The sequence below is a fragment of the Diorhabda sublineata genome, chromosome 5 (assembly GCF_026230105.1).
Source record: "Diorhabda sublineata isolate icDioSubl1.1 chromosome 5, icDioSubl1.1, whole genome shotgun sequence".
NCBI classification, from domain to species: Eukaryota; Metazoa; Arthropoda; class Insecta; order Coleoptera; family Chrysomelidae; genus Diorhabda; species Diorhabda sublineata.
Window position 1 is genome coordinate 14,722,488 of NC_079478.1, and position 20,003 is coordinate 14,742,490.

At 31.6% G+C, this 20,003-nt stretch overlaps 1 protein-coding gene across 2 annotated transcripts in view; it reads left to right on the forward strand.

Moving 5' to 3' along the window:
• Positions 1-20,003, forward strand: part of LOC130443847 (potassium voltage-gated channel protein Shab) — a 187,354-nt gene that overhangs the window by 102,401 nt on the left and 64,950 nt on the right. For both annotated transcript variants that reach the window (XM_056778709.1, XM_056778710.1), the window contains exon 6: positions 15,903-16,469. In XM_056778709.1, coding sequence (XP_056634687.1) covers positions 15,903-16,469 — 567 coding nt within the window. The remainder of the gene's footprint in view (positions 1-15,902; positions 16,470-20,003) is intronic.

Here is a 20,003-nt window from a genome sequence, read left to right on the forward strand (position 1 = left end):
CAATTTGTAAAGAAAATTACTGGATAAGTGAAAAAATGAGTCACATAATCGTTTTCGTTTCATGCAGTGGATAAATGGCAGAATTATCAAATATTCAGCGGTTTGGTAAACAAAATACTCGTAAATCATGACGTAATAGATGAATTAATATAACATAGTCTGTCTTCGTTCTCTTGATATTAATCTATGATTTATCTGCTACAGAAGATTCATTACATTTTTGAAATATGTAAATAACAAATATTTATACACATATTTATACATAATGAGTTAATATTAATGTGGAGCAGTAAAGAATGATAACTGCTTTTATAATATAAACTTATCTCTCAAAAATTTGCAAATTCACCGCAATTCCAGAAGCTAGCTATAAGCTAAGTATAAAACGCGTTAAATAATTCGATTTAAATGGATATTTTAGGTCCATGGCGATAAAATTATACGAGAAACACGAAATGAATACATTGTTTCATCATTCAAGACAAGCTGTAGTGTTCAATATTTCAAAAAGCGAAGATTTTTTGTTATTCGGTCATTTGTGTAATAATTTTGGTTGGTAAAAATTTATTACAATGTCACATATGATAGAAACAGTTACAGAATCTGGTAATTTGAAAACAGCTGGATACTGTTCAATCCAAATTGTTTCAAAATCCTTTGCCGTTCAATTTTCAATAGCATGTGCAGAAGCTCTGTTTACTTGAAAAAGTAATTATTTATTTTAAAAATTCTTGGAACCAAGCGAAGTAACTGATTTTAATTGATCTCAACATACTGAAATACCCTATTTACTGTCTTAGAATTTTATTCCTTACATATCCTGGAACATAGGGTAAGGTCTTGAATCTTTTATTTTTCTGTAAAAGTGATTTCGGAATTCGCAAGATAGAAATTTATAGTATTTTAGAATAAACCCCGTTAAGGCAAATGGAATTCTCGTCAAGAAGTCACTTTGGGAGGGATGTTTGTACCACTTGTACTTGTGAGAAGCTTTCTTTGATCAACAATAGCTGTAGTATAGTCGATGTTGAAAATATAATTTTGACAAAGGTGGATTTTCAACATTTGATTAAGTCGCAAAATTAGGTCACATACTATATTTTTTTAATCAACATGTTTCACACAGCATCGAAAAAAATCGATGTTTCAACTACAAAACAACTAATTTTAGGAAGAAATATTGTCCTAAACACTGCCACTACACCAACACGCACAATTACGTGCGTTTCGATAACCAAGTAAACAGTTTACCTTCCATCTCTGAAGACAATAACTCGCTTATCGAAACGCATTCTAGACAGTGTAATTGGGAGTGTTGGTATAGTGGTCGTGAAAACAGTGTGTTCAATATGAATATCACCAACAGTTCCAGAAATTACAACTAAAAAATATTGGGCGACAAAAAAATCAAGCCAATGAAAATAACCTAAGTTTCTTTCAAACAATTAGGCCAACAACGTAATTTTGCTGTCGACAGTATGTTTTATTACTATTATTTATTTCCTAGACCATTCGTTGACTCTTTTCATATTTAGACAATAATTTGAGCCACTGGATATTCAATTATGAAGCTGTAATATTAGCTCATTTCAAACAAGTTCCAATTTTATCTCGCATAATCACAAAGAATTATCATTCAAGCTCTAACATAATTTTTTTTATTTCTGGTGTTATAAATTACGTTTACCACACAATTCGTAGGAATTCCTTTATCTAGCTATCAATCACCAAGATATGTGACAATGACATTTATCAACCAACTTTATGATGTCGCTTTTTCACATGTCTGTTGAACGCACGAGATTTTCTGTACACCCGAGGAAAGTAATAATGATACACCAACAGCTACGGACTAAGTTTTTTTTCTAATTAATATTCGTATTTTGGACCTAAGATATCGATCTTGTGTAAAAATTTTGATCGTAGAGCTTAAAAAATACATTGATTGCTCTCGTAAAATAGTTTTTATTGCTTATTTTGTGATGGCAATAAGTTTTGTATCTTCATATTACTTACCATAAAAACCAATTTATCTATATGATCTTCCATTCAGAAGTGAGTATAGAAAATATATTTCTTAATAGTAGGATAATGACATATTAACAGAGCAATTGATGTGATACATAACCCAGTAAAAACGAATAGCTTCTTCTGTTTGAAAGATATAGTAAAGATTCATTTTTTAAGAATATTCATAAAAAATATTTTGAATAACTGTAATTTGAATTTTAATTGCTCCATATGATTATATGAACAAAAATCTCATAGACTTTTTTCAACATAGTTTTCCAATTAGATGAAAGTGGATAATTAGAATTTGGCGGATCGATTCCAAAAAAAACTTATTTGTATACGATATTGCCGAAGACAATATGAATAGATTCTAAAAATATTGGAAACAAACTGTGGATTATTACTCAGTATTCTTAAAATATTGCAGGAGTTATGTTCAAAGTTCTATCAATCCAGATAAATCAGACAAAATTAAAGTAGATATTAAATGGATAAAGACTTATAGATTGCAATGAAATGGAGATTCCTATTGAGTTTCAGGAAGCAATCTTCCATATCTTCTCATGCCGTCTTTTCATTGAAGGATGGCGATCACGTTTTTAAATGCGTCTCTGTCCCTCGCAACATGAAACAATTCTCCGACGCTGAGATTTGTCCATTCTCTTATATTACAGAGCCAGGATTTCTTTTCTTTTCAGAAGCAGTAGGTATTTATCCTATGTAAGAGGTTTTTCTTATTTTGATAATTGTCAACAGCTTTCTTTTGCAACCAATGCGTCTTAGTATTTCGTTGATAATGATTCTGTCAGTCCAGGGTATATTCAGGATGCGTCTATAGAGCCACATCTCAAATGTCTCATGTTTTTTGGTCATTTGAGCCTTCAAGGTCCGTACAGTAGTACTGACCACTCATAACATTCCATGAATCCTATTCTGACGTGGAGGTTTAGATTTCTGTTTGAAAACATTGAAGAGTACTTGGCAAATGCCTGTCGAGCCATTTCAATTTTGATTTGATTTCTTCGTCTGCATCCGTTTGAGCGTTTATGGCTGAACCAAGATACTTTTTTGCACCCATTCTATTTGTTTTCCATTCAATGTGAGAATAGGGTTAATATTGTCACTAGCTCTTTCAATTTATTTTCGATTATGTGGACTGAATTTTGTAAAAAACTTGAATTAAAACCAATTTATTACAAAAGTAAAGTTATGTAAAATCTAATTACTAACTTTATGATCTAATACAGTGTCCATGTGATATTCAACCTCTCCAATTTTACAATATGGCACGCAAATGTGCTATATCTTGCTTCCGTTCACGGAATGTCACTAATGTTCCGTTGCCTGTTAAGGCAATAAACGAAGCAACTGGCAAATTGCAAAAATTATTAATTCCATTAGTTTGCACACGAAAACCTCTGTATCCTAAAGAATCTGTGGGAATGGTAACAGCGGAGGTCGCTAAGATTACGTAATTATTTATACAGAATTTTAACCGCACCATGACATAATTGACTAATCTAACGAGACCAACGTGATGGATAAGGCCTCAAAATGGCGGTAAATTTTCTGAGTTATTTTTGAAAGTGATTTGAAAAAGATAGTATCACGTAAATCACCTCTTAGTACAGCAACTCTGTATCTTAGCAAGTAATTAGAATATGAGTCACTGGCAAGATAAGCTAACCGAAAAGTTGAAAAGTTAACAACCTGTAACGTGGTGGAGGCAATTGTAGAAACAAAAATTCATGAGTGAAGAATAATTGAAAACTACGTCAAAAACCCTTTATTAGAAATATCCCCAAAGCATAAGAAGAAATGAAATTAACTATCAAACAATTATCATAAAATTCTTTTCAATTACTTGTAACAGACTAGTACGAAATTCACTTTTTCCTATATCTCTTCACGGGTTTCAGATAAAAAAAGTAATGATTGATTAATATATGAGGAAAATTTACTAGTTTTATTCTATGAATTGAAATGATAATGTTTATTAAACTTGATAAAAATTTCTAGCTTTTATTATAATAATTTGACGTTTCTTTAAGGAATACTTCATATAGTGGAAACTTAAATTTTAGGGATTAAAGTGGGTCTTCTATTAACGAGGGATTGAATTTTAAGTTTCTATATACTAGAATATTTTTCAGTCGTTTTTTTTAGAATTTTATATTCATAATATATGAAATAGTATATACACATTAGAAATGAAATTTTCTTCATCCCTTATGTATATAATGTACTCTTATACAGAGTGAGTTTTATGTGTAGAACGCCTCAATTATCTCGGAAACGGCTTGTACGATGTTTATACATTTTTATGCGCAAGGATCTTGTGATACGGCCGGTATTATGATAGTATCTACATTTTCAGATCTACATCAGATTTTTCACTTTTCCGCAAAAATAAGGAACTCTATTATGTCAAATAGATTACCCAATATATTTTGTGTTTTTGGGAATCCTTGAAAAATACTGATTATTTTTCATGTAATATTCTCTATATCTAAATCCTATAATTTCGGAGTTATAGTTACATTTGCTGTATTTCTATGAAAGTTACAATAAATATTGTACATTTAGATGGCTACGAAGTCGCTTAATTTGATTTTTCTTTAATAATTTATGTGCTAATACATATAACAAGGTCTAGTGTCAATAAGTTAGTAAAAAGTTTAACGAAACTGGCGCAGTAAAATATTTATCCAAATCATGGTGCAGAAAACCTAAAACAACTGAAGACAAATCAATGAATATTTGTGTCACGTTAGAAGAAGATGAACATTTGTGAAATAGAGAAATTACAAATTTTAGGCAACATATAGTAAAGGTGATCAGGGCAGATGCTCAAAATGTTGTTTATTTACTTCAATACAACAAGCCATGCGATTTTTTAAATTTTGCAACATCCCTGACTGCTCAATTCTTCTTATCTCTGTGGTAATCCTATCTTTTAATTCCTGATTATTGGCAGGTTTTATTTTATAAAAGTTTTTTTAATTGACTCCACAGGAAATAGTTTAAAGCACACATGTTGGGTGATCACGGGGGTCATTCGATAAAACCACGACTTCGAATCCATCTTCTGGGAAACACATAATTTAGGTATTGCCTCACCACACACACATAGTGAGGTGGGGCACATTCTTGCTGTAGCCCAATATTGTTTGGGATAGTGTTGTTGTCCGAAATTTTTTTTTAATTCAATTGAAATACTCGAGCCAATTCAGGTATAATACTATTTTCCAATAAATCTAAATACGCTGAATCATTTAAGTTACCCTTAATGAAAAAGGAACAATTATTTTGTCGCCTATTATTCCAGTCCATACATTCAGTTTTACGGGATATTGGGTGTTAACAGTATCCTCAAGTCTATCAAAATTGTCATCTGACAACTCTTGAACCAACGTTACTTTGTATTATTATCACGTATAATTTTTATAACGGATAGTTGCGAAATATCAAGTTCCCTGGATATTTGTCTAATACTCGAATGTGGATCGTTCTAACAGGATACAAACAATTAAAGATTTGTTTTCAGTTGATGCAGCTTTTCTGCGCCCTGATTTGTTTAATCTTTACTGAACCAGTTGCGTTAAATTTTCTTATAATTTACTGACAGTAGATTTTGTTCTGGTATTTCCGTTAGGATATAAATTATTAAAGACATTACACGTTTCTTGTAGACTTCTACGCCTATCACCATATCCTAATATCATTAAAATGTCGATTCGTTCTTTTTCAAATCAACGATCCATTGTGACTTTCGATAAACTACAAGAATAATAATTTATTGAAACGTCAAATTCGTTATTGTAGCAGTCATAGCCACCTAAACGTATTATTTTCACTTTGGCTGAGATAACGCAACTCTGAAATGATGGTATTTAGGTATAGGGAAAATAAGTATTTGTTAAGGATTTCGAAAAGCGAAAAATATACAGGATGATCCATTTGAAATAACAAAGTTTATTATTTTTCAGGAAAAAGAATAATCTGACAACAATGTAAATACCACCATAATACCGGCCTTATGACAAGACTCTTGCGCACAAAAATTTATAAACATCGTACAAGCTGTTTCCGAGATAATTGAGGCGTTCAATACATAAAACACACTCTGTATAAGAGTACATTATATACATAGGGGATGAAGAAAATTTCATTTCTAATGTGTATATACTATTTCATATATTATGAATATAAAATTCTAAAAAAACGACTGACAAATATTCTAGTATATAGAAACTTAAAATTCAATCCCTCGTGAATGGACGACCCACTTTAATCCCTAAAAACTAAGATCAAAGTATACTTTTATGCCTAATAATGCATAAATATTATATTGAACTATATTAGACTTCGCCCACACAGGGCCAGAAATTCGATTTTCTACCTGTCTAACTTATACTTTTTTTCTTCATACTTTGGTCGAGACAACGTAAAACAAAATTCCAAAAACCATTAATTTGAGGTTATGAACAATAATGGTAGTGACAACAAGTAGTGATTTGCTTTAGTGCTAAAGACAGGTGGAAATTATTTTCTCGAGATAATTGCAAAACTTTCCATCTCTCTAACGAGGGTAAAAGTTCGTGCTTTCGATAGGGGTATGAAGAAAAAGCTTTAATAAGAATAATATAATATTCCATATTCCATCATCGTAGTGCATAATTTTGTATTTTACTGGGTTATAGATGTATATTTCAGTGAGAATTATCTACACATTTTACTTCTTCATGCTGATCAGTTTTTTTAGATACTCATCGCCATATCTTCGACAGGACTGATGCCTTTTGTGTTTAAATGTGTCCAGCTTCAAATTTAATCCCAACTACTATTACCTAAGTGAAAGCATTTTTCGTAGTTCGAGGTATTTTATGGAAAACGTAGTATCCATATAAGAAAATAAGTTTTGACATTCTGAATTAGAATAAGTTAGGTATAATAACCAGACCATTTTAGCATAAATTTAAGTAGCAATGAGAAACATACACCGTAGATGAAATTCAATGAAAAGGAAAATTGTATTAATATCCCCAGTTCGTATTTTTTGAACTTTTTCATTTGTTATGCTTTATTCATCCGATTTAGACATCATGACATACTAAATTAAAGAGTTCAAACTTCCCGGACTTCTCTCTATGAAAACAAAATATTTTTTGAGTTACTTTAGCTGGAAAATGTATTAACTTCTTTCATCTATCAACTTCTTACAAGAACAAGAAAAATATTCCCATAAAACTTAAAATTGGTACAATTGTTTGGAACATAGTTATAACTAAATTGTGAAATGTCCTCATCGATCTGACCCTTGCAATAATAGTCTTTTTGCATTTTTTAGCCAAAAGTTAAGCTCAATAATCAAACTAGGTTAGGTTAGATACATCTTACAAAATATTTTCAAGATATAACTATTGAAGACATTGTTTTCTTCATATTTTTCATACGTTTCCACGCCGATTGTGAGGTATTGCGAATGTTGACCTTGGTGTGCATTTCCATAAATTGAGCATTATTATTGGTCTCAATTATGCTTGTATTATACTTCTGCTTTTTCTTCCTTGTTCTTGTTCCTCTTGTTTTTACTCTTCCTCTTCTTCTACCAGGTATAGATCTAGTATCTCCTCGATAATATCATATGAATCTTCTTCTGATAGTATCCCAATATTAGAGTACCACTGTCCTTGATCTAGTAAACAAATTCATCCAACTTCTTGTAGACACATTTATCATTCAATTCCTTCCTATAACTGTAGAAAATCAGGTTTATCAGTTCTTTTCCAGCGCAGGTCTGGACTAGTTTCAATGTAAAAATGAATATAAGCTATAAAGTATTTACCTATATTACTAAACTTTTACAGTCCTTCAATTGTGTTTCGAATAAGTTTTTCTATGTCTGTTATAATTGCTTTATGTATCCCAAATATCCATCTTGTTCTGTTGTTTCTTATCAAGAGCTCACGTATGTCTTCCATAGAGTATCGATATTATAAATAGTTACTCTCCTATTTGGGATAAGTTTCCTGCGCATCTGCTACATTAATTTATCGAAGGTAGATCTCTTCCCTAGATTTGTCTTCAATCAAAATACCTGAATAAATATAGTTTCGGATTCTTAGTTCCAGAGCTACCGGTTTCAATGTACTATCGATTAACATCCAATATTATTAAACGAAATAAATGTTAATGAGTAAAAGGAATAAAATTTGTATACAGTGGATTAATCCTTACATTCAAACAATTGGTTGACTGTTCAATAGGCTACCGAAGTTTTTGAGAAATAATGTGTGAATAAAGAGACCTAAAAATGCATGATGAAAATATTTTTGCTTATATATGTCCATATTACCAAATTTATCATCAGTAGCTTCTTGTTCCTACGAAAAACTTTCTAAAATGAAATATTTTAAAATCATTTTTGACGATGGCAAGGCCAAGACAAAACATGTAGAAAACATCTCAAAAAGAAAAAAGTTAGATATTGAAAGTTGAAATCATGAAGCAGATCAGTGTAAATCTTTTTACTTCTCAGACCTCCTTTATATAGTTTTGTTAATAAATTATCTTGATTTTAGGTCGTTTAAAAGCATAAAATATTTAATATAATTTTTGTGGTATATATCCATTTTATTCCTTATGTACTTGTGTATTCTTAGGCGAAAAACGTCGAATCATGGCAATCTCTTTTATAATTCTAGGACAAAGCTCCCCGATGTATGCAAACTTTCGCATTGAACTTGTTCCAAACACTCATACAAATTCTCAGTTTTTTGGAAACTTTTATTTTATTGTAGTATTTTATCAAGTTTAATTTAGCTGGAATATTGAGTTTTTTTCCGAGCAACAAAAATACCACGAACCACTAAAATGTTTTCTAGGCGTATCATTTTTGCAGAGTAATTTAATTTTTACTATTTTTTTATATTGATGGTGATGGGCAACGCGACAACCAAGTACAGACGCATTTTCGATCCCCTTATTGCCCCGTCCATCATAATTAGTGTTTTTGGGAGGTTGTTCGACGCTTTCATTGAAACATCTGAATCATTAATTGACTCTGAACATTTAAGCGAGTTAGTTAATTTGGTTTGATGGGCGACAGGAAATTGAGATTGATAATGAACTAATTTTAAAAATGTAAAGTAATACATATATATATATATATATATATATATATATATATATATATATATATATATATATATATATATATATATATATAGATATTTCTATTCTCAAAATTCTTGAGAACTTTTAGTGAATAAACGATTTTCACTTAAGATTAGTAATTAGTAGTGAAACACTGAATAGTGAAGTTTAAATTAAAAGCTCGATATACAGTATACTATGGTTTTAAAAATCGTCTAACGACAAACCAACTAAACTGGTTATGATGGATATTCGGGTTCGACTTCGATGTACATAAGCTTCCTATCTTCTCTTGCTACTTAGTAATGCTTTATTATGGACTAACCCTTCTAACACAACTGCAATATATACATTTTTCTGTGCACCACGTTTTGCTTTACGTTCTTTCTATTCAATGTATATTATGTATATTTTAAGTGCTTTTAGTTAGTTTTGAAATTAAGTTTCGTAATGTAGTTGTTATATTTGCAACATTCAAAGTTCTATTATTATAAGTTTTATTATAGATTTTTTTTCTATAAATTCATTTTTATAATTATCATGAATATTTGGATATTTATATAAATCAGAGGGAATAACTTATTTAGGTCATGGTACATGTGAATCTTCTATTCCAATCCAACTCTGCTTATTATGAGGTACCTATTCAATTATTAGACTAAATCTATAGTATCACCACCAACGTAATTTCTCTTTCAATATTTAAGAATGTATTGATTGCAGTTAGTATTTCTTTCTTCTTGATATTTACCAAATTTCTCTTGTGTTGAATTCTTCTTTTACAAAGAAATGTTCAAATAAAATAGACTTGTCTAAAAGCCTACTAATCTTTGAAAAACTGAACAAAACAGAAGGCTAATCTGATTGAGTATTACAAGAGCATTGTAAACATGCCCCACTACAACCATAGAGACGCTGTTAAGCCTGCCTTCCGAATTCATCATATTGTGAAAAATGACAGATTGGAAAATTGAGGCAAGGGAATTAATTTATTGTGGATTGTGCTAGAAAACAGTGACAAACCAATGAACCAAATGCAAAGTTGTAACCAATTACTAACAATCATGGGTAAAGACCACCCGCAAGCTCTAAATGCATCTCTATCATATACACATAGTTTGAAGTTAGCGTAAGGAGCTGGATTGGATATTTTCGGACCAAAATAGTTCTCTATACCACTAGGAAAAGCATTCAGTATTTTTAGGTAGAGTTGCTACCAAGAATCATATGAGCTCTGGAGAGTTTAGGTAGAAACATCTCTAGAAAGCACATTTACATTCTTTACAATATCCAAGCGTTTTTGAAGACCAAGTCAATTTAAAAGATCCTTAACCATATCAGCTAAGAAATCTGAGGAAATTTTGCGTGATGTTTAGAAACAACAGAAATTGGTGGTCAGTCTTCTGACAGGTCACGTCAGAGAACGATAACTGCAGATTCTGCAATCAAGCCACAGCATCCTGCCCATTTAGGCTTAGGAACTTCCAAAGAATCGTGCTAACATCTTGGAAAATGGGGCATTTAATTTCCTTAGGGAAGAATCTCCGTATTTTGGAATCAGAACAATGAGATGCAGAATCTTATATGAAATATCTTCTAGGTGCAGAGTAACCAAAACCTGAAATGATTTATCAAATAATTCACAATCTTTGAAAAAAGCGGAAATACAATCAAGCTATCATAATCACTCTTCTTGTTTATTATCTAACATATTGAATCCAGTTTTGTTCAATTGAGGCATTATTGAAATTTGAAACTTGAAGGAGGGAAAAATAGGCCTATTCATAAAAAGAGGCTTAAACATCCTTGTTTTTTGTTTATCACTACTCAAAGTGCTATCTATGTCTATTCCAATTCCTTTTTGATTCAGTTTTGTTATTAGCAAATATCCAACCGTATTTCATCTTTCCGAGCCGACAAAGTTTTATTTCTTTTCATAAGGAGTCACATATATCGATTTTCTTATCCCTAATTCAACCTACATTCATTTTAGTACGTCCAGACAGCTTCCTTTCCTAGAATTTGTGTTTTAGATAAAATATGTGTGATTTTTCCATTAATCTTCAAATTAATAGATAGTTATGCTCATCTGATTTAATGGATATATTGTTCCGAAAATGCTACTTTTATATTCATATTCAAATAAGATAAATTGAAAAAAAAAGGAGAGATATTAAAATGTGGTTACTTTTCTAGATTTTATTTTAATATATTTTTTTAATTTGTATAACAAACAACACTAGCCCACACAATTTCCTCACGCATCTTTTCTGTATAAACTTTGCGCACCCTAAAAATTCTTGCAGCTGTTATTTTTGTATCCTGAGCTTTCCCTATAATTATGTACAAAGGGTACGATTTCATTTAACATCAATTTCTGCAGGAAAACACTCAAAACTAAAGCGAAAAATCCATATTATTTGTTTTACATTTCATTATAGTTTATTTCATATCAGAATGAATAAGAACTAAAGCTATAAGACATTTTTCAATTAACTTTATTAAATGTTCGAAGTAGACGTCTTGCACTTCTATACACTTCCAGAGGATATTTTTTTTAACTTGGAAGAGTATTCCAAGATTCTTCCTTATAGCATCACAACGGAAGAATCGATAGAATAAACTTTCTGTGTTAGGCAGAATCTTGGAATGCTATTCCAAGTTCAATCTCCTGACCATATTGTATTATTGTACTCATTACATAATAGTTATTTGTGTACCTCAATCGACTTATTAGCTACTTTTAAATTCATCCTTGCAGCCTTTTATCAGCAAAACTTCAAGATAAGTATTGCTTCTAAAATTTATGTATTTCTTCTTTATTCGGTCCGTTTTTATATTAAACTATAATTACGACTATTTTTATGAAGATGAAATAGCAGAGACTGGCTAAAATATGAGCGGAAAATCTCTTCGTACGATCTAATTCTGTGAAATAGGAAGAATAGAGAAATATTAGAAGAAAAAAGGTAAATAGGAAAAAATAAGTTAATGAGTTGAATTCTGCTACGTAGAGGACGAAATTGTATGCGCATTCTCTGGAAGTGTAAGAGACTACAGAATTCCAGAGCGTTACACCTAAGTACGTATAAAATAAAGGACGAAGATATTTTGTAGCTAGAGCCATCCCACGTCCTGAATTTTGGTGGTTTGAATAGATCCTTTGGGTCATAGACTTTGATTTCATGTTAATTTTAATTGAAAGGTACGTAGTGATCACATTGCCTTCTCCATTTTTTCTCTATTATAAGTACAAAACGATATCAACTGTCCTACTGCTCCATTCTTCGTGCACTATGACGAGTTCTAATGTTTTTCCAGCAATTTGTCTACTTATATTATGCACTACTTATACTCTGTAGTAATTTTCCAGTCTTGTCCCTGTTTTTCTTCCAACTACTCTTCGTTGCACGCTAATTGTAAATGAATGAATACTAAGAACAGTTCTTCCCCTTTTCTATCTTCTTTCAGTTTTTTGCAATAATATATATTTCTTTTTTATGTTTCTAATTATTTTTTAGGCTTCTAAATCTTCTTGATTTTAGGTCTATTCTAATTTAAAATTTGTTTCTTCTATAATTTTTTGAAGACAGATGAAAATTTGACGTTTCTACTTCTTTTGGCCTTTATCAAAATTTGATATTGACACTGAAAATTTGCACATTTATATTTATCAATAGAACAATAATTAATAATAGATTAATTATAGAAATTTCTTTTTTCTAGGGATGCAATTCAATCATCCTCTCATTTTTTGGTATCTTCTATTGAAATGAAAATGGAAAGAGTACAGTACAAAATTTTGCATTGTACCTTTATAAACTAAGACCTTTCATGATTCATTTATGTATCCATTTTTTGTTGCGAAGAAGTTTTCCTCTTCTATCAAGCAATTTCCAATTCTTAATCTGATCATGATACTCATGAACCTGGTATTATTAAGTACTTGTTTGTTGGTAATGTATGAGTTTAATACATTTTGTTGATGAAAAAAAAATTTGAGTTTTTCTTCACAAATAATTTCAAAGAAATCGGTATATCAAACTAATTCCAATGTCAATTTTGTATTTTATGATAAAAACATCTTCATTACGACTACTACAAAAACTATGAAAATCCAGTTATATGTATATTTATTAAACTACGAAATGCAGACTTTTAGAAAAATAGCAGAATGGGATAGGCCAACAACTAAAAACAAGATACACATGTAATGACGGAAATATTGTGCACGGATTAGAAGAAAAAAAACATAATGGTATATATTGCCAAAACGAGTGACCTACAGACTCGAGAAGTATAGATACTCCAGAAATGTTTTATAAAATACATTACATTGAAGAAAAACATACAATTATGCTTCATTTAACCTTTGAATGCCGATGGAGGGTCCTCGAAGGACCCCAGCACAATATTTTCCTTAATATATTCGAAACAAATTACAACTGGCAACTGCGCCTCTAGCTATGTGCTTAATATTACAAAATTAATCAATTGTTTTGTATGTTTTGAGCAGTTGTTGCAAGAGTGTCGTGATATTACGCAGTTAGAGGTAAGATGGGTCCCACTGAGATCCCGGACCGGCATTAAGCGGTGCCAAAGTTGATACTAGAGCTAAGGTGTTTTTGCCGATCTGTGTTAGAATGGATCGTTTTCGAGAACACATCGCGAGCATAAGGAGGTATTTGAAAACCCGATTACAGATATTTCGTAATCAGAAATTTAATATGAATTGGATGAAGAATATGAGCACGATATCAATGAACTTGTTTCGGAAATATAACACAATACAGTAATAGAATGTGGAGAAGATTCAGATCAAGAACCCACACCTCAGGTTGTTGTTCCCATACCTCACACCGTCGTATCCACACCTAAAACCGTCGTTCCAAATTTGTAATTGTTCGTATATAGCTTAAAAACTGGTCTAATATAGCTAACTACCATTTATCCGTACCAAACGTCAAAGAAGAAATATTGTTAGCGCTCGTCCAGATGTTACGGAATATAGTGTGGATGCGCTCTTAGATTTTTTCAATTTGTTTCTTACGACTCAAATAAAAGAGTTAATTTATCTTCACATCCACGGAGAAGCCCTTAGATATTATAATAACCGCAATGAAAAGAAATTCAAACAAACAAAAACAGTGGTTATCGGTCGAGAAGATCGAGCTAGATAGTTTTATAGACATTCTGATCAAATCTGGGGCACTGAGATGTATAAAGAAATCAACACAAAAAATGTGGCCCACGAACAGCTCCATACGTAGGTCGTTTCTTATAGCCACCATATCTAGAGATAGATTTGAGCAAATAATTGGCTTCTAACGATATATTCGTTGACAAATGCAAGAAGTCTTTTCAACCATACGAAACCGTTACAATTGATGAGCACCTAGTTTGTTTTAGAGGTAATTGTGCCTATAGACAGTTTATAAAATCAAAACCGGGACGTTATCGCTTGAAAATTTGGGCAACCACAGACGTTTAAACATTGTATCTTTGTAATCTTCAAGTGTTCACTGTCTAGTTGTCTACTGGAAAAGAATCAAAGGTAACGTGTTGTATCAGATTTGGTTGAACAACACCACGGTAGCTGGCGCGGTTTAACAACAGACAGTTTTTTTAAAAGCGTCATTTTTGCAAATTAATTCTTAAAGAAACAATTAACACTTTTGGGAAAACTAAGCCCGATACACCGCCGTAGCTTAGTGTAACTTCCAGGCCTATAGGATCATCAATATTTGAGTTTACCTAAGAACTAACGATTGTTTCATACATTCTTAAAACAAAAAAAATGGTTCACCAAATTTGTCCTGAAACTAAAAATAAGCCACAAATAATTTTAGATTATAACAAAACCAAGTGCGCAATTGATAATGCTGAAAAACTGATGAGAGAATATTCATGTGCTAGAAAAACTGTTCATTGGTCAATTAGACTTTTCATGAACATGGTTGATATTAGTGCTCTCAATCAATTGCGTTATAGATGGGAAAAAAATCCTGATTTTCTTACCAGGGTTCACGTAACTATGACGAAAAGTCAACACTATATGTGGAATTTGCAACAAGTTTGTGTCTGCAATTCATCCAAATAAAGAGCAAACAATTTTATGCTGAATATGTAGTTTAGAATAGGCAATCATTTGTTAGACGTACGAATATTATGTTACTCACGTTCCATTTTTAAAGTAACGTGTTTATTTTTTATCTATTTAAAGTTTCTTGAAAGCTTCATTTTCATGTTAGTGAGTTTTATATCCAAACCGACCTTTTATTTCATATCCTTCTATAAATTTCTGCATCGACATCTACTTTAATTTTATAAGCACCGGAATTAAAATGTTAATGAAATACCATGCAATACTCACCAAATAGAAATAAGTTATTCAAAAAATTAATTCATTCTATAAAAACGTTTGATTTGTCATATGAAGTTGAAGGAGCTTTAAAAAATATCATCATATCTCATGTCATATCTAAAGATTTTATCGTCAACTATCTAATGGAAAATGTCTTTTGGCTTAAGATTATTTTTGTTTTATTTTTTAAGCAACGGACTGGTAAGCTTCTGGCTCACCTTTGAAACAGACATTTTAAATATTACATTACGGCTATAATAATTAATTCTTCCGATATATGAATTAATTAGTTTTGAGTTTATTCCTGCTCTTTATAAACCTCACTTTTAGCTACAGCTCTTATTTTCACATTCCCTATATCTTCCAGGTAATAGCCATCGTTTCCATCCTATTCATAGTACTATCAACAATAGCACTTACCCTCAACACAATCCCCAGTATGCAAGTTAACGATGAAAAAGGTAACTTCCAAGACAACCCTCAACTAGCGATGGTAGAAGCAGTATGCATAACGTGGTTTTCTTTAGAATACATATTGAGATTCAGTGCTTCGCCGAATAAATGGAAATTTTTTAAAGGCGGGCTAAACATAATCGACTTACTAGCCATCCTTCCTTATTTTGTTTCCCTTTTTCTATTAGAGACTAATAAAAACGCCACAGATCAGTTTCAAGATGTAAGGCGCGTAGTACAAGTATTTAGAATAATGCGTATCTTGCGTATATTAAAATTAGCTAGACATTCCACTGGGCTCCAATCCTTAGGCTTCACACTACGAAATTCTTATAAGGAGCTAGGCTTGCTCATGCTATTTTTAGCCATGGGAGTGTTGATTTTTTCTAGCCTTTGCTACTTCGCTGAGAAGGAAGAGCCCGGTACTAAATTCATAAGCATTCCAGAGACCTTCTGGTGGGCAGGAATTACCATGACCACGGTTAGTAGGGTTCAGAGTTATATAACGTAATATTTTATTGCTACAGGTTCTTTATTTATATTGAATTCCGAATGAAAAAGAATTGATTGTTTTTGTTTGCTTTGGCAAAGCAATCTGTTTTACTATAGCTAATAATTAGAATTACCGAGTGTCCGAATAAGAATGGCTCTCGGCCATATCTCGGGAACCGTTTATAGTACAGCTTTGGAAAAAAAATTTATAATAAAGATGCATTTAAACTATGATTATCGTACTCTTCAAGGAATTCAGCGTATATTTGATTCTACAAGTTCTAGTCTATCTCTTCAAATAAGAGGTGGGTGAAAACGGGAACTTTATTATGAAAAAACACCTGTAAGTCCAGTTCAAGTAACCTATCTATGCAAACTTAGTCTTTTTGAAGAGAGCTTCTTTCTACCAATGTAAGAGTTGTGATTTCGAAACAACCTAAAGAGTAACGTATACGCTAGAGGGCGCTATTTACTTATATTTTTTAAATCTAGCTATCCTTGAAAATTGTTGAATATGTTTCCAGTTTTAATTAAGGAATATAGAAGTAGACTAAATTAGCAACAGAATAACGACAGCCGCATGTCTATATCTTTTTCTTATTACGAGATATCCTAAGAAATGTGTAAATTTTAAGCATTTTCCTTTAAACATAAATTACTCCGGTTTGACTGAACGGATTTTAACATTTTTTGATTCCTCAAAATTGTCTTTCCTTGTTCTATTAATAATACTTCCAATATTATGTCAATATTACTTATGCTGTCACCGGGAAACTGCACTAGTTAAAATGAAAATATAACTTAAGGTACCTTGCTAGTGACGACCTAAATGTTCAAATTGTCGATACAAGCGTTTATTTTTTGAAAAATAGATTGAACAGCAGTCTCAATTTCTGCTCTCGAAATATTCTGAATGTCGTTTCGTATTCTCTCCATAATTTTATCTCTAGTAGTAGATCTAATTGCACAAACAAGGTCTTTAATCCGGCCCCTGAGATAGAAATCTAAGTCGGTTAAGTCTGGTCACCTGGCTGGCCAAAAAAATAGGCCTCCACGTCCTATCCACCTATCAGGGTAAGCATTATCTAAAATTTCTCTAACTTGTCTGAAGAAATGCGCCGGATACCCATCGTGCTGAAACAACATAGACCTACGGGTTGCTAGTGTTATATCTTCTAGAAGAAGTGGTAATTCATCCCTTATAAAATTTAGGTAGCGTTCCCCGTTAATTGCGTTGTCAAAAATAAAAGGTCCAATTACCTGACCATCTACAATACCACACAATACATTCACCGACCATCGCCCTTGAAACTGAACTTCTTCCATCCAGCGTGCATTATTCTGTAACCAATGGTGCATATTATGCCGGTTAACCCTACTATCACTACTAAATGTAGCTTCGTCTGACCACAAAATACGTGACAGTAACTAAGGGTCGTCATATACCATATGTAGTAACCAGTTGCAACCTTCTGTCGTAATCACGGTCAACCAATTGTTGATACTATATGATATGGATGATATCTAAAAGAAATATAATGTCCTATTAAATATCTTTCTGGAATGATAAATAAATTATTATGTTAACATATAACCATGCCCACAAATAATATTATGCGGATATATTTTGTTTAAGAAACATATCTTTTTACATCATAATTTACCTGTGTCTTATCAAAATACGTTTAACGGTGGTTCTGCTTGTTCCCAAGTCTCTACTTATTGCTCTAATACTTAAATGCGGGTTAAATTGTACATATGCCAAAACATTTATTTTTCTTTCCTCTGAACGACCTCTGCCGCGTCTTCTAAATACAGGAAGATTTACATTTCCAGTCGTACTTAAACGGTGTATGAGTCGACGAAAAACTAGTACCGGGATGACGTCTTTGGGGATATTGTATGGCATATATCCTAACCGCAACAGTTGCATTTCTCATACATTCAAAGTATGTATATCAAATTCTTCTTCGTTTGTAAGAATCTACTTAGATATAACTTTTAATAAGTAAATTTTATATCGAATTTAATGCATACAAATCGCAATGACACGTAAATGAACAAATTACTAGGTTTATTAATTTGACACAAGACATATCAAGACGATTTGTTTTGTTTTTTTCATGGCCCACTACTTGTTTTTATATATTTCCATTTTAACTTACTTTCATAACGCATAAGTGTGACAGCATAAGTAATATTGACATAATATTGGAACTATTATTAATAGAACAAGGAAAGACAATTTTGAGGAGTCAAAAAATGTTAAAATCCGTTCAGTCAACCCGGAGTAATTTATGTTTAAAGGAAAATGCTTAAAATTTACACATTTCTTAGGATATCTCGTAATAAGAAAAAGACATCGACATGCGGTTTTCGTTATTCTGTTGCTAATTTAGTCTACTTCTATATTCCTTAATTAAAACTGGAAACATATTCAACAATTTTCAAGGAGAGCTAGATTTAAAAAATATAAGTAAATAGCGCCCTCTAGCGTATACGTTACTCTTTAGGTTGTTTCGAAATCACAACTCTTACATTGGTAGAAAGGAGCTCTCTTCAAAAAGACTAAGTTTGCATAGATAGGTTAAGTAGAACTAGACTTACAGGCGTTTTTTCATAATAAAGTTCCCGCTTTTCCACACCTCTTATTTGAAGAGATAGACTAAAACTTGTAGAATCAAATATACGCTGAATTTCTTGAAGAATAAGATAATCATAGTTCAAATGCATCTTAATTAGGCAAAATTTGTTAATTATTCATTTTATAATTTTTGATATGTAATTACGCATCGAGCGGAGGACCTTCGACTCTGTAAATGATTTCCAGTTTTTTCTCGAGCTCACTTTTGTTATAATTTTTTTCCCGAAGCTGTACTATAAATGGTTCCCGAGATATGGCCGAGAGCCATTCTTATTGGGACACCCGGTACTTACCCACCCTTACTTCCTCATTTTCTATTGACTCGCGAAGACTAGTCCTATAATATGATTATTATAACTTCCATTGAATCGAAAGATATACCATTATCACCAAAAAATTGATTTTCTTGTTCAAAAGAACCAATAAGATCATATAATACATTGTGATTTTGAGAAACTCTTCGTGACTTACGAGTATTTCATCATTTATATATTTCCCGTATGAAATTTTACTACAATTTGAAAATTAGAAAGGTGATTGTAATGATATAAATTATATACAAAGCTGTCCATGTACGGAAAAATATCATGTACTATAAGAAAAAAAAACATAAACGGGTCAATTTTTATTTTTGAATTGACAATTTTTAAATAATAAATACCCTGGTCAACATGTTTCGCAGTCTACAGTAAAAGTGAAAAAAAGTTTCATGAAACTGGACATGTGAACAATATTGAAAAACCAGATAAAAATGTTACTGATGAAAAAAAGTTAGAGGTAATTGTAGAGATTGAGGAAAAGCCGCATAAGACAATTCAAGAACTTGCCGTACAATGATGTAAGGAAATCCCCAAATTTTGAGAGTTTTGCATAAAGGAT